Source organism: Bombus flavifrons, chromosome 2 (genome assembly GCF_040668555.2).
Source record: "Bombus flavifrons isolate JBK064 chromosome 2, iyBomFlav1_principal, whole genome shotgun sequence".
NCBI classification, from domain to species: Eukaryota; Metazoa; Arthropoda; class Insecta; order Hymenoptera; family Apidae; genus Bombus; species Bombus flavifrons.
In genome coordinates this window covers 19,173,673-19,196,662 of record NC_138443.1, presented here as the reverse complement: position 1 = coordinate 19,196,662, position 22,990 = coordinate 19,173,673, and the positions used below count along the sequence as shown (strand labels likewise).

Genomic DNA, 22,990 nt, shown 5'->3' with positions numbered 1-22,990 from the left:
TCTACGCTACAATTATCGGGCTTTTATTCGTTGAAATTAAAGAAAAAGAGGAATTTGTCGATATCTAATCCTCGGTAGATTTGATTTCTATTCGACGTTTTTGCGTTATGGAGGCACGCGCTTTTCTCGATAACGCGTAAACGTTACGTAAGTCAGGTAACGATCTTACACAACTGTTGCTAGAAAGAAATTATGCAGTCGAAAAGAAGAAATATCGCCAAGTAAAAGATCAAGTGTTGTGCGAGGCGACACGGTACGCTCGAAAGGTTGCGCATGTGTTTGAATCGCGGGAAACGGTGACCAAGTGAAACGATCGAGAAGGAATCTACAATTTGTTACCAATTATCAATGTACAATTCGGAATTGTTCAAGACTGTGTGGACGAAGATAGGACAAATGTGCAGCTACATTACCTGTGCCAAGTCTTATCTTTCGGGTCAGTTTAACCAACGAGTATGAATCATATCATTATCCTATGCGTAACGAGTCCGATACTTTTAACGGTTATCGTGCCGTGTTTGAAAATATGCGCGTTACCTATAGCTTTGCCGCGTATCTTCGATAACGGCTTTTAATAATCGGTTTTTAACGGTACGAACTACAATAAATTCTAAAAATCGTTAGACATACGAGTTTTAAACTGTTTGTAACTGTTCGTTGTTACCTCTTGCTAAATCGTCTGCTTTAACCGAGCAAGTGTTTCGCATAACGATATTATTACGTATAATACAAAGATACGTTGTATCATAGCAGGTCGAATAAAGTACATGGAAACGAAACGTTGGTCGCTAGACGGACGTACTTTCACTTTCTATCGCTGTACCTATCCATTGCTTGCTAATCTACTTAAATGCGTTCTACGCGTGTCATATGCATACGCCCGAATCAATTAAAATCGTTGGAAATTTAGTTTCTTGTTTGTCCGCGTTTTCGTTTCATTTTTCAGCCAACCTATCGGTGAAAATATCGTTTTCAATATCATTCCTTCGATCTTGCTATGGTACCTATATTCGGATCTTTCCTAATTTCAAATTGTTTCTCTCGAGTCTCGATTTCATATCAACGAAATCCTCTGAATAGTACAAAGTAAATATTGATAATCTTTCAAACAAAATATCTCTTACGTACGTTTCATGATTTTCTAATCGATTTCATTTCGTAATATTTTCTTCGATCGTTTGTTCTTTGCCGTATTATAGGCAGATAATAATTTTATTGTAGTGCGCGCGCGCTTGTGTATTATATAAACTACTGTATCGATTTTACAACCTTCCAATGAGTCACATCCTGCAGTTTGAAAAACACTGCCCTAGCTAGAGGGAGCTGGTTTGCTGAATTCTCGAAAGGCTCAGGAGGAATGAAATTTAGGACAAGGTCAGGTCACGCGCGAAATTCTTGCGATAATCCCACTTTTTTCGTTGGTCAAGCATCAGTGAAAATATCAATATGTATATCAGTTTCAAGGTTAAGTATTCAAAATATGAGAACGATGAAGAAAGGAGCAGAAATTTAAAAAATTTCGAATATTTCATATTTATTATTAAGGTACTGTTACGATTGTATTCGTATTTTATTTACATTAGACGATATCAAGTACCCATTCCGTTCTTTGTGTTTATTCTCGCCTCCTCTCGTTTCGTATCGTACGTAATGTAGAATTAAAAGTGAAATCTTCTTTCGAAATCTCACAATAGTCGCCTTTCACTAATCTTGCGATAATTTCTCGAAATTCCTACGTGCACTTTTCGAATGCTTTTCGAGAGAATACGTTTGCAAAATCTGGAAAAATATGTATCTGGAAGAATCGGCGTTAACTGACGCGAAACCGACTAGTTCTTGTTTTACGGTATTTTATCAAGTAATCAAACTTTCTATCCGTCGAACGATATACAAGTAATACCTGGAGAAACGTTGCACGATCAGCGAGGTTACAATATTTTGCGCAAGGAAATACACGTGGTACGATCTTTGAACTTTGAATTTTCTTTACATTAAGCACGGCATGCGCCGTAATATATTTTCCAAAGTCTCTAGTTTAAAGCAATATATGTTGCGAATATATCGCGTCGATTATGTGATAAATATGCAAGCGGTCGTTTAAATTTATTAATGTTGGCTATTTAAAGTAAAACGTTAGCAAGATTGTCCGTGCGTGATTACGAGGACGAATGGCCTCGTTCGACTCTACCTGTCTTCTCGATACGAGGAAAAGCGTGACCTGGTTTTCATTGATCGCAGTAGGCAGCAAATGTTGGAAAAGCGATCCGATACGAGAACGCGGAAATTATTAGCCGAACACAAATTGAAAATGAATAGTCGCGCGACAAGTATGTTTTCAGGGAAAGGAAATTGGTCGAGTGTTCGTCGACTTTGTTAAATCGGAATTCGTCGGCTATACGCGTGTACAAAGACGAGAACATTCCCGTATATTTCAATGGATTGTTTACGTCCGTTGTATGCCCTGCTACCGGAAATATGTAACAAAAGGACACGATCGAGCGACAATGGTTCTCTTCTTCTTTCTCTTCTGTTCTTCTTCTGGATAGATTTTACCAGTATCCGTGTACGTATGTAAGCATGTAGATGTACAAATATGTAGGCGGACCAACGAATGAGCGCACGCGCTACCCTTTGTCTCTGCTCTGTGGGTTCGCATCTCTCAACCTCTCGAATCTAGGCTGTTACCGTGGCAACACAGCTACCGAATAGAGAAAAGAGAATTTTACCGTACGAGCAAACTTTTCTATCGATAAATAAGACAAAATTCGACGTGACTTTCGATTCTTTAAACAACGATTACGATCGTAAATCGTTACATTTATTGTCCGATGATATATCTTTAAAAATGTCAAAATTGATCATACTCACGAATGGACACTGTGAAAGAATGGTCCGACGAAATAACACTATGCTTCTTCTTATAATATATTCATATCGAAAATATAGGACAAGCTAGCGGTAGCCAAAACACTTCCTCTCGCTATGTAACGTTTCCTTCATTGTCTATGTCACCTAACTTCTCGTTTACTAACCTCTCGCACTTTCCTTTTTGTGCGTCTATATTTGCGCGTCTGACCCTATAAGTATGTCAAAAAGGAATCGAGGAAAACTCGGGACACGCTGCAATAAACTCGATATGTCAAATTTTGATTTTGTACCGATTTAAAATACGCCGATATGCCGATATACACACACACACACACACATACATATATACGTAAATAATGTTATCATTACGTATAATCTTTTTTTATGTTTCAGGTTAGTATCGTTATTCGTGTAAATTTGGAGCGGGAGAATGGCCGGTAAATTACAAAATTTAGAAAATTTACCAGTGTCGGAATCTTGTTCTTCGATTATACGGTAAGAGAAATCGTCGAAGGAACGCATAATTTCTGCGTTATATTGTCTCTATATTTATTATTCCGACAAACTTATCGAGAAAAGTTGGAAACTACGGTCGAAGGACTTCTTGGAGAATATTGCGATTAAGAACAAGAATTACGACACATGCTATAACATCGCGTTATTTTAACACGATTTCGATGAAATTAAAAAATAAAATCTTTCTCTCGTTGATCTTTTCCCTTATTCTTTCAATTCATTCAAATTAATCTCAAAAAGATGTTGAGAAAAAAGAATAACTCTGGAATTAAAGGAGAAAGTGTTTTCACCGTCGTTAACATGCAGTTAATGCGCTAGTAATGTTATATAACCTTGTATAAATCGTTATTAAAATTAATTGGTTCCACGCGATGGAGATTACCAATAATTTTTCATTTTACTCGTTGAATCACGAAAGATGATTCACGCTTGACCTCGGACCAGGGCTCCACACGTGTTTACAGGTTATTTTCCACAATGTATTTGAAAATCAATCTGTTTTCTACATAGGAAAATATAAGTTAAGTTTTGGTAACGTCGATGATCCCTAAAATTAAAAATGTAAATCACGTGTGTACACGTTAAAAATGTAAATCAACGATACATTTTAGAACGCTTCGTATGGTTGAAATATTCGCATGTACGATAAATATTAAAAAAAGTGAAAATCCTGTTTTTTGTAAAAGGTAATAATTGATCATGACACAGAAACAGGCTCGTTAAACGAACGATAATCGCGTGACGTTTGCGAGGTGGGAAACACGTGGTAGATGAGCAATACAAATTAACGTATAAAGTGGTAGAACAAGTGTACGAATTAGATTGGACAAGCGGCGAGTAAACGCGCGCGCGTTCGCGGCGAACAACGGAGGACGAACGGTCGACGAATAGGCAAGCAAAGTCGAGCAACTGAGCGAGCAGCTGACGCGGCGAAATCAATATTCCCACGTGAAGAGGTGGACGATGTATTATATGTACTTAGATAGAGGGCAATGTGAGCGCCGCGTCGTACTGTACCGTCCCGCTATATCTTTTGTTAATCTGCCTACCATTACTCGCGTAAACTCTTTATCTGCAAAACAGATTTACAAGGTTAAACGAAGAAATAAGTTTTTAACAAATGTCTTCGTATAACGTTTGCAGCATTCGCTAGAGCACTCGCATACCACCGACGTATTGTTTTGCGTTGAATTTTCTTACGGAAAGTGCCATGTGAACAAAGATGTGGACGTTTCAGAGGACACACCTCCCACCCTTAGAAGCCGATATTAGCGGAAGGTTTGTCGATCAACGCGTTAATCGATAAGCCTATCGGTGCCGTTAACCAAGAAATTAAATTTGAAAGATTGGTTGGACGGTAAACGTTTGGGTTTGATTATACTTGTATAGAGAGCGGAAGGAAAGAGACAAAGAAATAATGAGTACACGACGACGGTGGGGTTGAAAATACCGAGACGTCGGTAGCGCACAAGTGGGTAACTGTGATCAGGTGACGAGGGTAGGCTGGCTAGATCGTCGCGTCACGGTCCGCGGTCCGTAATCCGCAGTCCATGGTCCGTGGTCCGTGATCCGTGATCCGTGATTCGCAGTCCGTAGTCCGTGGTTCGTTGTTCGTAGTCCGTGGTTCGTGGTTCGCAGTCCGTGGTTCGTGGTTCGTAGTTCGTAGTTCGTGGTCGAGGTAGTCACGCGCACTTTCGGTCTTCTCCTCCTACTTCGATCCCCCCTCCCCTCCGATCGTGCTAGTGTTTTCTGGACAAAGTTTCTCTTGGGTTGTATGTTGTATAGTGCACGTATAGGATCTCGGCGGGCATAGAGAGAAGGAGACGAGAGAAAGAGATCGGGAGTCGCCGGTTGGCATTTGTGTGACGCGTTTCATTGCGTTTGTCTCGTACGGTTCGAACCGTCGCGCTCTTCTTTCTGCCGTGTTTTTGGAGAGAAGCTCGAATGACGAGCAGGTCGCGTGGTCGTGGTATAGTCGGAGTTGGAAGTGGGCATCCGTCGTTCGGTGGTTCCTTGTCGTCACCGTCGTCGCCGCCGTCGTCGTTGTCGTCGGCGTTTCGTCGATCCTTGGGGACGAGAACACGAAGAAAAGTGCATTCTTTTGTTCGATGCGTTTTCGTAGCCGTTCCAACGTCTACGTGTTCCACGGTCTTGACGAAACCCGCTAAAATTGGATACCACGTCGACCACGCGATATTCGTAGCTGACCAACACCAAAGACGAGTCGAATGATGCGCAGTCGCGTGAAACCGCTTCGCCAACGATAACAAGGAAAGTACGAATTTCTTTTAACTTCCTTTACGATCTACCTCGTTCTAACTTGCGTCAAAGTGCACGCGTTGCTTCGTTGTCTCCTACTTTTTTCTCCTGATCGCGACGTACATTGTTTAAACTCAACACTAGCGTTCTCTTTTACGTAATGTTACAATATTTCTACGACGGTAAGTCGTCGAGTTAGTTGATGAGTCGTCGTCGTGTCGAGAATCGCGAATCGTGACTGACTGACACCGTCTTCCAGGAACTCTCGACAATCGTCTCACAAAGTCCGCGTTCTTCGAGGAAACTGAGGAAAGAAAACCGGACGAAACGTTACGTATACATAATCATAGCCATCGAACGAAGTGGCACGCGATATATTTCGAGCATTCGCGAGACGTTTCGTAATTATAGAACTATTTGAAAGTTTGGTTATTCGTTGCTCTGCAACTATGCGCGATTATCGTTTCACGTGTCTTGGAATTCGGACGAACCGTTGGAGCCGACGACTCTTGGATACGCTATCTCCAACGATGGTTCGAACTACGATTTATTTTGAGTGCGTAAAGTGACGGTTTTATTGCGCATCGACTAATACCGCGCATACCTAAAATAGCGACAACGCGTCCTCGTAAAACTCGTTCACCGCGCCTGCCGCTCTGACGTAAAACACGAACAAACGCCGAACTCGAAACTATAAACAAACGTCCACGAGTTTGGTAGAAGTTGCGTTTCGCAGCGACTCGTTCTTTCCGCGAGTCGACTCGATTTTCTGCATTTTCTTGCAAACGTCTTCCTCGAACCGGAAACATTCGTTTCGATTTGCACGAGTATCCCCAGCGGAGAAGAAGAACGGTGGTCAGTTCGATCGGGCCTTTTGATGTGCAAGCGTGGCTCGTGTGGAGTGGTGCGTTCGGTAAGAGTCGAAGAACGGTAAACCAACCGTTAGTAGGTGAAAGAGCACGGGACGGGACCGGGGCATGGTACGAAGCCACGATGAGCAACGAACTCTCGAACGAGCGAACGGGAGCGAATGACTCAGGCTCGGGCATCCGCGTGACACAGATATACATACATGCGATATATACAAGCGCTACGACCATTGTTGTTCTTTCAACCATTCCACCATTCCTACGATTTATTATTCTACGAGTGGTCTCATCGGTTTGGTACGTTAGTATATATGTAGCTGATGCTTTTCGAAACCATCGTATAATAAAATCAAATTCTACCCTTTGGAAAGTGAGTAACGTCAACTGTAATCATCGATATTTTTCGTTTCTTTTTTCAACAAATAACAAGAGGCCGTAGCGCGTTGAGACGGTTTTTTTTTTTAAATTCTAACCAATGTTTATTCATCGAGAACGAAACACGTTTACACACCTGAGAGAAATTGCTTGTATCTCGCAACTATTCGGATCGAACGAAGATGTTATTTTTCTCAAAGGTCGTCTTCGCTGACTATCAAAGAGACGTTATTCGTACAGAGACGTTCCTCAAAGGAAAAACTGTTCCTCGAGCTACGCCTTTGTATGGAACCGATGCGGGACTGTTTTTACCCGGATAAAGCGATCGGATCGATATCGATCGTTTACGACTATTCACGCTACAGATACAAGCAACGATCAAACCATTTCGGTCTGTCGGTAAAATTGGCAAATGTTGAAAAATGTAAGCGCGAGAATCACTGAAAAGAAGAAGAAAAGAAAAGATTCAAATTATGTATATATATATACAGGGTGGTTGGTAACTGGTGGTACAAGCGGAAAGGGGGCGATTCTACGCGAAAAAAGAAGTCGAAAATATACAATAAAAATTTTTCGTTCGAGGCTTTGTTTTCGAGAAAATCGACTTTGAATTTTCGCTCGGTACGCGTGCACTTTATCGCGGTCTCGTTACAACGGATCTCACTGTAGATCGTTGTCTCGATGGAAAAATTAAAAAAAAATTTTTATTCTATATTTTCGACTTCTTTTTTCGCGTAGAATCACCCCTTTTCCGCTTGTACCACCAGTTACCAACCACCCTGTATAACATAAACCGTTATAAATTGTGCGATATATGTATTAAGTTTGAAAGAGCGCGGAACAGTGGAAATACTTATAAAAATATCTTATATCGCAAAGCGACGAACTTCTTCGAACGAGCCTATTGCTCGTACAAGTACGACAGTTTTGACGTTCGTACGTGTGCACTTGCTGGCGATAGCTGAAAATAAGCACGGCATTTTAAGAATATTGTTCGAAAGAAAGCAATCGTTCGATCGTGTTTCGCCTAGAGCTACGTTGACCTCTCGTTTCCAATCGAGCAAGGATATAGGCCGCGTCAGGAACGTAGATCAGGCTAGTCTTCTTTCACCGGTACGTTTGTTCGATATCGCGAAAATAAACGATGCTTCTAATCTAATTCGCGTTTGAAAAGAAGCAGAATCAAGAATCGGGCTTCGGAAAGGGTCTCTTCTCAGAAAATCGTATGGTTGTTCGGCTTTGTAGGTGAATGTACCGTTTGTTTAATTCCGCTATACCACGCGATGAATTCTCGTTTAGCGCTGCTCGAAGAAAATCAATACATAGACGATAAAACTTATTAAACAATAAAAAATTGATTACTCACGTTACTCACGAATACGTACTGTCTAATTGTTAATTGGTCAATGCCGGTCGATTCGCGACGTCGTTCTGAATTATTTGCTCGATCGCGCGATAGCTTCAAGCGGAATAATAACGTTTTACCGAGTGCGTATAAAGCAACTGCATACAAAAAATGTATGTATATGGATATCGACCTAAAAAATCGTATTTCGTATTTAATTCGACCGGTATATACCGTGATCGAACAAAGTCACTTAGAGTACATATACCTGCTCCGAAGCGTGCACAAAGTCGTCTTGCTTCGATTTTCCTTCGGTCAGGATTGTATACATACGTACGTACGTAGAACCGTATCGATTGCTGAACGATTCTATGTAGAAAATCGACGGAATCGTTACGAATAAACGTCGAATTAAATTTAATGACGACGTTTCTTGTTAATCTTTTTCTATGTTTCTACGTTAGTTGTATACGCGTTATATTTGGAGATATTTTTTTGGAACACATGGAGCGGTATCGAAAAAGAAATCTTCAACGAAATCTTGTCGAATTTAGTAGCAAAGTATCGATCAATGCTGCACCGAGCGGTCGCCGCGTGTATCCTCGAGATAAATTTAGGTACTGCTACTGCTTTTTAGATTCGTTGTATATAACTGTGACGTCGGTCGCGAACATTCCTTGGTCTTTCGAACCAATCATAGCGAATAAATTATAGCAGCGCTTTTATCTCTTAGCGGATATTCGTAATTGTATATTTACAGAGAATTATCGTTGGTTAAAATTATACGGCCTTTCCACGCAACGCGCTTCGTTTTACGAAACTTCACATCGCGTAAACGTGTACGATGAGAAAGTATAATCAACCATCGTGAGAATGTTTTTCTTACTCCGAAGTTTTGTCTTTGAAGATAGCGGAAGAAAATAAAAAGGAAAGAAGTTTCAAACGAAAGGTATAAAAAGTAAAAGATAATTTGAATCGAGTCTTAGGAATCGAGAACAGAGAAAATGAGGATGAATTATGAAAAAGGTTTGAATCGGCGAGTGTCGGTAGCGACGAAATGGAAAAAGAAATGAAAATGGATAGGAAGAAAATATCGGTAGGAAACATGGAGCGGCTAGTTCGGAGCAAATCGCGAAGATAAACGAGAGTTTGGAAGAAAGGAGAAGGAAGAACACGAGTTCTGACGGCGTTGAAAAGAAGAGACGAAAGTAAAGTATCGTACGCGTGAGTGATTAGCGTATAGAATCGCGCGTATCGACATAGGTAATTTTCGTAGCATCTTGCAAACAGGAATGATCGGAATTGCAAGTATCTCGAAGAATATCTACACAGGATTTTTATGGCGGGCATTACCCGTTCGTTCACCGTCGCGAAAACGTGAGGTGTTTGAAAATGCATGCCGTTTGAACGCCGTAACCGTCGATCACGTAAAAAGAAATCGGTTTTCCGCAATTACTCGCCATAGTAGCGTACGTGTGCGCTAAGGAAGAAGGTGCTCGATCGCCTTCGTTATTTACACGGTCGTCGAATGTAAATAATCTTTAAAAGTGCTGACGACGATAAGCACCATTACCATCGACGCCTACGCATACGTGACTCATGCTCTCGATAGTTGGTATGTTCGTAGCGTAACGCGTGATACGTATGTGCACGCGACACATACATACAGCTAATCTTTAGTCCTTCACCGTTCCCCGACATAGCGCTTTTTCCTTGGTTGTCCCGTTTTCCCATGTTTCCCTTTTTCCGCCGTAGTTTACGCGAATTATCGTCGGAACTCGATAAAAATATAATAAACGCTCCGAGTAATTATGGACGCGTAGCAATACAAAACGCGCATTCCTTTCCCCTTTCTCTTTTCTCTCTGCCTTTCTCGAGTTTGATCGCTGCGATCGATACATCTGCGATTCACGAACAAAACACGAACTTGATGTTTAAAGCAATTTCAGAGTAATTTCAAGTTAAATATTACGACATCCACGTTATCGAACGAATATTACAATAGCCCTTGAGGCTGAATAAACTTACGTTTATTCTTGCGTATTATCTCACCTGCGTTTCGCGTCCTACCTCTAAACGGTTTCTCTTTATCCGCGATAGTCGATCAGCGTCGATCAGATTCGATCCACGTCGTTGACGTTATAGTCGTTGTTACTTTCGAAGAATGAAAATAATTCATTCGGCGACATCGTTCGTTCGTCGATCAATTTCTGAAAATAGCGTTAAAAACAATCGTCACGGCTGTTAGAATTGTTTAACCCTATTTGTGAAAGCGTTATGCCTCAAAGGCAAAGTTACGAGGAAATTTTTAGATTTTTATCTGAAACGCTTTGGCAAGCGTTTCCGGTCGAAAAACCTCGATGCTCGCCCACTTACGCCAACTTGCGGTAATGCGGTAGACGGCTCGCAGCGTTACTCGATGTTCTTACTCGAACACGTCCAGTTTCTCGCATCACGCGCATACTTGTACGCTTGTTGCGAGATGTTTCGAGATGTTGCGTTCCGTCGTCCATACTTTCTATAAAAATACTCTCTAATTTGTCTTCTACACGTAACATTTCGTTTTGTCGAACTGCAAACAGAAGATCGATTCTAACTCAATTTCCAAAGAATGGAATTTCGATGGTGTATCGCGATACGGAAGAAATTCGAAACGAAGGAAGACCAGGCAGAACATCTCGGATATTAGTGAGACAGCGTTTTGTTGATACGTGCACGCGCGTTTCCGAGAGTAAGTGGCACGGTCTAAACGTAAGAGCATCTGCGATGATACGTTAACTTTATTTGATAACGCCGGCGATATTTGTCGATAACTCGCCGTGTGCCATGTACACCACCATAATTTCTGCCTCGTAATTTCTTCGCGCGCGTGGTATCAGGAGCTTTAGTCGTAAGCCTTCGACTAGCAAAAATTCGAAAGCTTTGATTCCCTGATTAAACGTTGTTGTAAAGTACAAGGCCGTTTCGACGATCGTTCAATTTGGAAAAGAATCGTCGACGTACGAGATAGGGAAAGGACAGTTTGGCAAGGAAATAAGTAATTAATTCATATTTTTATCGGTTTCCTTATAGGATTACAACGTCACGCTTCCATACACGTTTCGCGCACAGTACTCGATACGATATAAAGAAATATGGCAAAGTACATAGCTAAAAAGGTGAATGTATCTACATATATATAGTTACTGGCGTTGCTGATAGTTAAAACTACATTCGACTCGATCGAAGGTCGTTATAGCAAGATGCAATCAACGTTCTCGCTTTCACACGATTTCTAACCGAAGTTCAACGACGTTGTGCACGTAATATCCAAAGTTCCGATAATTTTACTCTACGCTCTATTCTGTTGCCTTCTATGATTCATTTTGGCTATGTACCTGCTTATTCGTTACATCGTGGTTTCTCGTACGATAGTTTCTTAACGTTAACGAGTGTTAAGTATCGTTCGCGCAGCAATCGAAACGGGAAACGCTTTCCCTCGAAAGTTTTTGAAACGTCGGCGTTTGTCCGCAAATCTATCGTACTATTTATCAGTGCACAGGTTATTTATCATCGTGCCGTTTGCCGTTTCCAATTCAGCAGTTCGAGTCAGTTCAATTCTCAATGATATCTACGTTGCTTGATCGCGATTTCGCAGCAGTAAGGTCGTCTCGATGTCACGAACGATTTTGGTGGAAGAAGGAAACGAAATTACCCGTATCGGAATAGTCGCAAACTCTTCGACCGCGCAACGCCGAAAGAACAGAGAAAACCGGCTAGTAACGAAAACACTAACGGTACGCGTTTTACGCAACCAGTGTCGAAGAGAAGTCGTACGATCAACGGCGTTGCGTATCTTTGATCTGCATTTTATAATCGATCGTAATCGTTTTCCACGTCGTATCGCGATAAATGTATCCAGTGATTTTCGAAATTGTTTCAAATATCGTCGAAAACGAGTCGTAATTTTATCGGATTTTAAAGCAGAATTATCGAAGATAACACGAGTGAGCGAGTCTCGGCGATCGAAAGATTTCCCTAGTATTCCAAGCGGCGAGAGAACACGAGATTAATTACAAAAGTCGCAACGAAGAGCCGGGTAGCGTAGAGAACGGCACAAGAAGAACGTTGTTCGCGTGTCTTATGTTACCCTTTATTTGCAGACTGAACGCAAGAGACGCGCAAAGTATGGCTTCTAGAATAGTTTAATGCGGCCTTGCAGACCGTAATGTAATCAGCGCGTGACGTCATTGTACCTACTCCCTAGTTGTGCGAGGATCGAATCGCGAAATATACCTTGAGGACGAGTGTACCGGAGACGTACGCGAAGCTGGCGAATCGTGCCGTTCGATCTCTTCGGTATATCTCGGTACATATATTTCTTCGATTCGATTTCGTATTCGTATCTCCGCGTCTGTGTTCGTTCTCGTATCTCCAGTAAAATGGTCCTCGTATTCGCGGAATCGTAAGGGAGCAGCGACGTTGTTCTCCCGTGAGTATAAACCACTTGGTCGAATGAAACGAAGAACGAAAACGTATCAAAACGTTTCTCGTTTAGTTTCATTTCTGATACGATACCTGTGACCGTTGTTTCGAGTACCGCGGCCAGTTCCCCCGACTCGACGTTCGAACCTTTTAACGCGTGAAGTTACTCGGGAGATCTCAGCTTCTTCGACATCGCTGTTAGAGTTAGGTGACATCGTCGAAAGCATCCGATACGAAGGATATTAATCGATGTCGTGCTATTCGCTGAGAAACAGATTTTCGATTCCGTGACTGCAGTACGCAAACACTGTCTCGACCGAACGTTGCACGATCATTCACCGCAGCCATTATTTAATAAACTCCAAGGCTAGTCAACTTTTGCCGTACGCGAGAGAACGTTCATGTTGCTTTCGAGACGGCCGATATTCGACACACGGTGGACGAACCGACTATTTCTACGTGTAGAAATTACAGATATCCGCCAATCGTATCGATTCCAGACTACAACGTCTTTCGATGTAGCTCTATAAATAATCTTTTGGGAAGATATCTTACGAGACAAGGATCGACGATCGTGCGATAAATGGAGGAAATTTTGAAATTTCGGTTGTTGGTCCCCTCGCATTGCCGTTTTTAACTAGATCGAAGGGTTTCGGTGCGAAAGGATTTGTGTCATTGTCACGGCACGAGACCTCGCTTCTGGAGATCGGTGTGCGGCTCTCAGTGACCTCCTTTTGCATGTATTACAGGGGTGCTGGAGATGGCGGCCACAGAGAGCACGATCCGTTTCAGCGGCCATACATTGGACAAAGCTACAAAGGCCAAGGTAATTTCTTTCTTTCTCTCACTGACAATCTCGCTTTTCGTTTTTCATTCGTCGTATTTCTTATCCTTGCGTGGTAAATATCAAACGGTTGTAAATTAACGTTTGAACGATGCGTACAGATATCTGTACGAAAAGCTCACGCTAGCCGTGGCATTTTCATTTACATTACCCTAGTAAGAGATTGTTTAACCCATTTTTCGGTATATGCGAACCATGTACGTACGTACGTGGATAGTTTGCTTTTTCTATCAACATTTATATGTTTTTGGCTTTAGGTAACGTTGGAGAATTACTACAGTAATCTGATAGCTCAGCACATCGAGCGAAAGCAAAGGCTCGCGAAATTAGAGGAATCGTTGAAAGACGAGGGTCTGTCGGAACAACAGAAGCAGGAGAAACGGCTGCAGCATGCTCAGAAAGAAACTGAATTTCTTCGTTTGAAACGTTCCCGACTTGGCGTCGAAGATTTCGAGCCTCTCAAAGTTATCGGCAGAGGTGCTTTCGGAGAGGTAAATTTGCGTTGCAGAAAGCTGGATGATAAATTAATTAAAATGTTACCGTGATCGAAAAACTGTTCCTCTCTAAAAGAAACGCGTAGAATGCGAACGATTTTTAAACATAATCTCTGTAATGTTGTTGTCGTTGTGTATCGAATAGGTACGACTCGTGCAAAAGAAGGATACCGGACACGTATATGCGATGAAAATTTTAAGAAAAGCCGACATGCTGGAAAAAGAGCAAGTGGCGCACGTCAGGGCGGAAAGAGACGTCCTGGTGGAAGCGGATCATCAATGGGTCGTAAAAATGTATTATAGCTTTCAAGATCCTATAAATTTGTATTTAATCATGGAGTTTCTTCCAGGCGGTAAGCTTTCATTTCAATTGTAGCTTTCGCGCTAGTATACACTTTTACTTGTTATTTTTTCTCTCTTTTGTCTCGTTGCCTTCTCTTTCTTACAAATTATTGCCACAAAACGTACACGTACACACTCCTTGATTTCATTACATAATTCAATTACGACAAATATTCGCAACCATTTCCTATTTTACGTTAAATTACAATTAGTGTCCCGATCGTTGCACCTTATCACGTATATTTATAGGAAACGACAAAATCATCGAAATACGTGTGTTCTTGTAGGTGACATGATGACGTTGCTGATGAAGAAAGATACGCTTTCCGAAGAGTGCACGCAATTTTATATTTCGGAGACAGCGTTAGCGATCGACTCTATACATAAACTGGGATTTATTCATAGGTAAAATGCAGAGTTACGAAAACTAATGGAAGTAACGATTCGAAGCGATGTACCTGGAGACTTACCGGTATAATATCCCTTTTTTCAGAGATATCAAACCGGACAATCTGTTATTGGACGCGCGAGGTCATATAAAACTCTCTGATTTTGGATTATGTACGGGTCTGAAGAAGTCCCATAGAACCGATTTCTACAGAGATCTCAGTCAAGCAAAGCCTTCGGATTTCAGTACGCCTCTTTTTCTACCTTTCCTTTTCTTCTTATTCTTATTCTTCTTATTCAAAGTATCACCGTTTAACCGTTTTGTTACAGTGACGTCGTGCGGAAGCGGAAGTGGCGGCGCGATGGATAGTAAAAGAAGAGCAGAGAGCTGGAAAAGAAATAGGAGAGCTTTGGCTTATAGTACAGTAGGAACACCCGATTACATAGCTCCGGAAGTATTTTTACAAACAGGTTATGGACCTGCTTGTGACTGTTGGTCCTTGGGAGTTATCATGTACGAGATGCTCATAGGTACTGAAGTTTCTGCTCCAGTAAATGCACGATATTCCCGATTTTAGCCAGAAGAACGCGTATACCGCTTGTTTCCCATATTTTCTACAGAATTTTATCGATAACTTTCATCTTTACTTTAGGATATCCTCCATTCTGCAGTGAAAATCCCCAAGAAACTTACCGGAAGGTTATGAATTGGAGGGAAACCTTAGTTTTTCCACCAGAAGTTCCCATTAGCGAGGAAGCTAAAGATACCATAATCAGGTTTTGTTGCGAAGCCGATAGAAGATTAGGTTAATATTTGATATACTATGTTCAAACGTCGATAAAATACCTTCGCTATGTAGTAGTTGGACGACTCATACGATTCTTCTTCTAAAACGACCCATAGGTGCGCAAAGGGGCATAGAAGAACTTAAACTAGCCCCTTTCTTCCGTGGCGTCGATTGGGAACATATCAGAGAAAGGCCAGCAGCAATTCCAGTCGAAGTACGTTCTATCGACGATACTTCCAATTTCGACGAATTTCCCGACGTGAAATTGGAGATACGTAAGTATACTAAACATTTATGACGACGTACTATTATTCCAATTCCAGGAGGAAATAAAGAGCGGTACGATTACTTACCCGGTAACGTAAATTCGAATGTAATTTTCTCCATCTATTTTTTTTTTTCGCCGATTACAGCATCCGCGCCAATGCCTCAAGATGGGGAGGTAATATACAAGGACTGGGTATTCATTAATTACACGTTCAAACGATTCGAAGGTTTGACGCAACGGGGCACGCCAACCAAGAAATAGCAACACTCTATTTCTTGCTCGGTTTCGACCAGTCAGCAGCCTGACGCAACTGGAATTCCGGCCTTGGTACATAACCCGTACCCTCCGATGTCATCAACGGCATCACGAACGGATGGTTGATTCGTTTTATCTTCTGAATACGGTCCAGTCAATCATCGGCAGTCAGACGCTTTTACATGTACATACGTGATGAGAAATAGTCACGACGTACGTACATAGATACACGTTATCGTATGAAAATGCGAAAGAAGAAGAAGAAGAAGAAAAGGAAGAAGAGGTAAAAGGACAAGGAAGAACATGACAAAGACGATAAAAATGTCGTGTTGTTTTAGGACAAAGGACAAAAAAAAAAAAAGAACGAAGTGATAAATATTCCGGAGACGAGCAGGTGCAAAAATCGTTGCACATGTGATAAGGAAGAACCGAAATATTTTCATGCGCACTGTAACGTTTTTAGCGATGTCGCAATTATAAAACACGTTTGTTTTTCGTTCTATCGTGAATACTGTTTCCATCCGATCTTCGATGCGTAGCATAATAAGATCTCTTTCTCTCCCTTCCTCCCTCCTCTCTTTCTCTATCTTTCTTTTTGTAGTAAAAACATTAATGGTAGGAGTAAAGATGGAGCCTCGGTCCCGTGATTCTCGCAGAATGTGTATAATCTTTGTATAGGGTTTCGGTCGATGTCTTTTCTCTGTCTAACGAAGCACTGCTTTAGCTCTCGTTTTCAGCTCTCTTTTAAACGTTGTATTTATAGCTAGTACTGTGATATAATATTGTTTAAAAGTTTTGTACAAAAATTGCCGTTTTGTCTGTTAATGATTACTGAACTTTACGAATGTTGTATTCTGTTCGATTATGCTTACATTTCGTTCAAAAACTTTAAATATTCGTTGGTATAAAAAAGGTATTTTATATTTATATACTTTTGGAGAGCTTTTGTTGGATGGTGTGCAGGAATTGCACGAAAAATAATTGGTGAAATATTCAACAGGATCGATCATGTGTTTAATCTCGTAGATTTTGTTAGATAGTTCAGATTTTATATCGATCAATAGCATCTCGCTCGAATATTCGGAAATTTGTATCGGTGTACGACGAACATTTTTTAATTTGTTATTTACATGTAATTATATATTTTCGCTATGAAATGCTGTAATTTGGAATAATCCAATTACAATGTGTAGGTATCCGTGGCACAAGCTTTTGCGTAATTTTTGTGCTTTGTAGTTTTTTGTATCAACATATGATGTATCATTAAATAAAATGTATTGCAGTTAATTAACTAATTGGATAAGAGAAGAATTACGATGTATAGAGAATAAAGGGCATGCAGAAGGAGAATCATACAAGGTACCGGGTCTCTTTCTTAGAGAAAATTAACAAACGGTTTTGTTCGTGCCTGAGCATTATGAAAATTGTAAAGCTTTAAAAGCAGCTTAAACAATGTAAAAACGGAAAATAACGGATACATTCGTAAAATTCAGGGCTCCTTCGTTGCCTTATTAAGGTTCCTAACACGTATACACACGCGCAGCCCAACCCGAAAACTACAGAAGGCGACGCTGGGTAAACCATAGTTAGTAATGGAACAAGAGAAAGGAAACGCTAATTGATGTAATTTAGTAATCGATGTACATACATATATCTTTTATAGTAATTTTACATTGATTGAAATGGAAACAATTACACAGGGATGTGCCAGGTTTCCGCGGTCATCCTTTTCTCTCTTTTTCTTTCTTGCCTATTTTTTTTTGTTATCCATTTCCATTTTACATTGAATTTTAAACGAGAAATAACGTTTACTTCCGATTCGCTCGAGTAATCGTTAATTAATTTGCATTTGCTACCGAACTGGATCGTAATGTCGTTTAAGAGGTTGGTGCCCGAGTATGTAGCACTAGCGATTGGATTATGCAAAATCTATTGCACACGGAGGGGAAAAGAACCACGTGCATGGTGCATAACACAATCTCAGTCGATGAATGTAGTTTCATTTCAAATATAGCTATATGCATATATTTAATTTATTTAGCTATATAAGTATAGCTATACATTATGTAGTTTACCGACAGCCAGGGCACCGCGTTAGTAATAGTACTAATGATAAATAAGATAGAAAACTTCTAAATAAATAACCTTAAGGTGGTAACGTACGAAAGTACCTACGTATGTGCGCACGCTCGAGACGTATCGCGTACCGGCTGATAGTACTTGTATCAAAGTTATCTGCTCCTTCCTAGTACGATCCGGCGTATATCCGTTAACGAAATTCAATTCAACGCGATGTTGCTGCACGTATATGTATGTGTTTACGAGGCGTTAGTTTCGTGTGTCTTTGTCGGCGAACACCTCCAGCGTACGAGTGTGGAGCACGAAACGATCGTAACGCTTCGCGTCATGCGAAACAAGTATTTCATTCGTGCGAGTGTCGCGTCTAGAAACGGATTACGAGCTAGAAAAAAGCTTGGGTAGAACGATTGTCGTTGTATCTCAAAGGTGTTTTACCTTTGATTCTGTGAACGAGGATGCCATGATTCTCCGTACAATCGCTTCTTAACTGGACGTTGATAAGGTGCACGGTTGGTGCTCCACGCTCTGATGCTCGAAGCGCGAGTAGCCTTACGTCATACGAAATGAACACACTTCGATGTATAACTTTACGATACAGAGTGCTTAGATTTATGAAGTGCGACAGTTTTTAAATGCAGGAAACACGAAGTAAAAAGTATAATAGCAACACTATTTTTTGCACCGGTAGAAACGAAAACAAAGAACAGAAGGTGAAGAAAGTGTGCAAGTGTAATATAGAGGATGCGTCGTATTCGTGTGTATGCGCGCGCGCGCGCGCGCGAATCGTGTGAAAGAAACGGTGGCTAGGAACTTGAGAATCATCGGAGGATAGGAGAATCGAAGAACGAGTAGGGAAGGAAAACTGTAGGAGAAGAGTAAAGAGTAGAACGAGATACAGAAGGGATGAGAGGAGGGAGAGAGACGGTTGTTGCTGTCGAGTTCAGATACTCTGATACCGATAGAGATACTCTGGCGTCCAATGCTACTGAGTAAACGAACCAAGTAATCGCGATTTATTTATTTTGAAAAGAGAGTTAAATAAAATAAAACAATAGCCACGAGATGCCTTCGATGCAGCAAATGTTTGATGCCCTGAGCAAACAAGAATACGTGCGCGTTAAAGACGCAACGCCGTAAATAGGTTGGAAAATTGTGTAATCTGCGAAATTTAGATGAATATTATGAAAACACATCGACTCGAAAAAAGAAGCGTTTGCGATTGAAAGTTAACCGAAGGTGACGTCACGTATGCTTACATACTTGTACGACGATTACTTGTAATAACGATTTTTTGTGAACGTACCTCAAAGGAAACTCCAATAGATTATATGATAATTTTCGTCGGTGAATGTTGTAAATATTACGAAGCATTCGAGTCGTAGCGTTGGTCGAATTGTGTGTCGAATAAAAAAATCAAGTAATATTTCATCAAAGTATATTGCAACATTGCATTTCGACTTGGACAGATGATTTAATTAATTGTCTCTCGTATCGCTGTAGTTTGCGTGCAACGATTTTTAATAATAATAATAATAATAATAATACAATAATAATAATAATAATAATAATAATTACACGAAGGAACGCTAAATTAGCCGAGAAGTTTAAAGTTCGCAATTAGTCGATGCGTACAATTGGACGATCCGTTTGAAGCGATCTCGTAACGTCGATTAATTTGAAAAAATCGATACAAGCAACTACTTTGCTTTTTCTTTTCCGAACAAGAATATTACCGATACTATCGTACGCGTATATTTGATACACGGTCGATTGGCCGTCGAACGTATCGTATAAATATCATTGTACCTATTTGCTTAGGAACATGGCTTTTAAGCAACAGCAACACCGATTCTGTCGAGTGTTTTCAGACACGTTCCACGTTAGTATCATCGTGCGTGATTCACTTCGGTACAATAAGTTACGCATATAACGTTTCGCGTTAAACTTCTGTCGTTTTAAATGGAAAATGAGATAAGGAAATGACTGTTTTCAAATGTTTGAGCGTAGATCGTACTTTGTCCAAACTAATCTATCTATCTGTTACTTCGTTGCTGTTTCTATTTTCGTTTGATCGCACTCCATCGAATCGATAAGAAGTAAGTTTGTCAGGGTTCGTATAACGTTCCGATGCATCGACACTCGGCGTCTTATCGAAAAACGATTGACAGAGAATTCGTCGACGAAAGATTCGTCACGTGACAAATTACACGTATAATGCGAAATGCAAGTAAATTAGCGAATTCGGCGATATTTGAAAACTGTCTCGTCTCGATCGAACGCCACGTTTGTGTAGCTTCCAAATTTTGTACTCGAACGATCCATATTTCCAGGCGAATTCACTCTTCTCGTCGCAAATCTCTATTTCTCTTTACGCCGATATATCCTCGTTTGTTTAATCGATCGAATCAGCTTCGCGTGTGTCGATAATTGCCGTCTTATATTCCTAATAGGTTAGGTGTCAATAAATAAAGTAATCATTTTCACAATACTTCAAATCTCGTGAAATCTTTTCAGCGAAAGAATTATTTAGAATATTCGATTAGACGAAACGAACGATTACGCGAAATCCTTGGCGCTATCACTTTCTCTTGGATACGTTTTACTTTATCGTTTCCGATTGTATAGTAATTTCGATCGTACGTGATATCTTACGGCTTGCGATCGATCATCGTCTTTTTCGTCTAACGATTTTGTTGAAATTCACGCGTGAAAAATTGAAAACCGCGTTGAAAGAGGTAGGTGTGTGTAAATCTAGTTGCAGCAGCCTCGCATCGTAAAATTTATTTTCGAACGTCGTTGTCACCAAGTCGAATGAAAAATATTTCCAGTCGAATTTCTCAAAGTATACATACAGATATATATATAAACGGGAATGTGTTATGTCCGGCTAACCTAGAGGAAAGAAAGAAAGGTCGTTGCAGTAGAGAAGAATATTTACATTTTTTCTGCTTCGGTAGTTTTACACGTTAAAATAAATAAGGGCTTGATATCGATAAGATAGTTTGAAAAGAAAAATATTAAAAGAGGTAAAATTCGTCTAAATAGAATGTTTATTATTTATATTACATACCTATATTACACATGACGTAATTTTACGTCAACGGCTGTGAACGCGTCAAATCACGCACTGCATCGTCGGAATCACAACAATCGTTGCAACATTGTACTTTTCGCATCGGAACTTTTATTCGACTCGCTGTCTCTTTCCTAGCGACGTTCTCGCGTTAGAGACACCATCGCAGCTATCCGATTCGATGTTTCAAACCACCGTGATATATCGATACATGGTGATACGAAGTAAATCGCTCTATACTACTATTGCGCATGAAAAATAAATAATTAAATAAGACAGGACGCAAGGCGATGACCGAGGAGTGTTTCGTCCTATCGTTAGTTTTTACTGTGTGATTTCCATTCGCGTCCTCGTTCGCATTCACGATCATCCCGATTGATTTTCCACGTCTGCGTTCAAACGAATAAGACGAACACGAACTCGAAATCGACAGAGCCGGTCGAACGTTTTCGTTTATTACAACGGTAAGTTTGCGCGATTTGATCGAGGCTTTGACACGGAGCAGTTTTGCAAACAGAAACGGGCAAATAGAGGCGACATACGAAGTGGAATACTGCTTCTCATGCGCGATATATTACAGTGTAATTATAGATATTGTCGTTAATAAATTGTTTTTTATTTTAGCCATTGGTTATTTTATTGAATCGCGCGTACCGATTCGACCGAGCATTCGCGTTTTTCAGATCGTTTATCGTTGCTTTTCTAGATCCGTATCTTTGTTTCGACGTTCTTTCTTCTTCCGAATTGTCTCTCAAATTATCTTAGATCGATCCAACGGCCACCAATCGCCGAACGTATTCCGATCGCTGATTTTTCACAGGCACCAGCCAGTCTATCCGGTTTGCATACTAGAACAAACGTTTTTATTCCTTCATCATGAGGAAAACGTTATCGTGGCGTTCATCCCTTCGAGGATCGTTCCATGGCGAGAAAGTTCGTACGGCTATGTGCGAAGGAAAGGAGAATGGAAGTACCGCGAATGAAATCGATGTTCAAAAAAGTTGATCCTTGAATCCATAAGCGAGCGTTTAAACGGAACGGGAGAACCTTACGTATTTACGTACTGTATACGGGAAAACGTAAAAAATATTTCAATTTAGTCCGTTAACGTCTCGTAAATGGTTGGCCTTCTGCTCGCAGGGATAATTAAATTTTTTATTCAACCAGCAACGCATTTACTTGCTTAACTGGGATTATTTATAGGATTTTGCGCAAGACAAAGCGGTAATAATTCGAACGATAACACAGCAGCGATCAAATTTGCTCGTGTGGAGGCTCGCGAGAAAGATTTCTATCCGACGTTTCGGAAGAGGCGGATTATTACGTGTCGCGTACCACGTTCGCGTCGCAGAGCAAAAAAGAAGAAGAGAAAAACGGTTAGGCTATATAAATAGAATCGCGTTATGGATAAATAACAAGCGTTCGTCCTTGGTTCGTTTATGCGTTAACGATTTGAACGGAAAAGCATTCTTTAAAAAAGATTTCTCGTTGCGTCGATTCTTCGGACATCGATGTCGACATTTTCGTTCTATCGTAAGAGGATTTTCCAACAATAAATAAGAGAATTGCGAAATCTCGATCACGTAAAGACGTAGATACATTATACATGAAAACTTAAACGTGCTTACACTACGGAATTTATACCGATATGTTATCCGCGGAAGCTTCGATCTGCTATCAACTGTGGTTAATTTTTAGTAAACGAAATGCGCGCAAAAATAACCCGAGAAACCAATAGAGAGGTTCGATCGGTTACAACGATCC

At 40.7% G+C, this 22,990-nt stretch overlaps 1 protein-coding gene and 1 long non-coding RNA gene across 11 annotated transcripts in view; one reads left to right on the top strand and one right to left on the bottom strand.

Moving 5' to 3' along the window:
* trc (Serine/threonine-protein kinase tricornered) overlaps window positions 1–17,365 on the top strand; it is a 40,772-nt gene extending 23,407 nt beyond the window's left edge. For 6 of the 10 annotated variants that reach the window (XM_069128235.1, XM_069128257.1, XM_069128218.1 and 3 more), the window contains 9 exons: window positions 13,446–13,522; window positions 13,798–14,031; window positions 14,180–14,387; window positions 14,664–14,781; window positions 14,870–15,009; window positions 15,094–15,294; window positions 15,417–15,569; window positions 15,668–15,826; window positions 15,965–17,365. In XM_069128235.1, coding sequence (XP_068984336.1) covers window positions 13,446–13,522; window positions 13,798–14,031; window positions 14,180–14,387; window positions 14,664–14,781; window positions 14,870–15,009; window positions 15,094–15,294; window positions 15,417–15,569; window positions 15,668–15,826; window positions 15,965–16,080 — 1,406 coding nt within the window. In that variant the 3' untranslated portion in view covers window positions 16,081–17,365. Of the gene's footprint in view, window positions 1–158; window positions 437–3,255; window positions 3,364–4,994; window positions 5,660–10,839; window positions 10,964–13,445; window positions 13,523–13,797; window positions 14,032–14,179; window positions 14,388–14,663; window positions 14,782–14,869; window positions 15,010–15,093; window positions 15,295–15,416; window positions 15,570–15,667; window positions 15,827–15,964 lie in introns of those variants that run through there. The other 4 variants (XM_069128248.1, XM_069128276.1, XM_069128267.1 and 1 more) reach the window with 4 other exon arrangements.
* On the bottom strand, window positions 1,012–4,608 carry LOC138187576 (uncharacterized). The gene is made up of 3 exons (XR_011175209.1): window positions 3,717–4,608; window positions 2,869–3,646; window positions 1,012–2,698 (listed from the first exon to the last, which is right to left on the bottom strand). It is a non-coding gene; the product is annotated as an uncharacterized LOC138187576 (long non-coding RNA).
* Window positions 17,366–22,990: the final 5,625 nt, after the last annotated feature.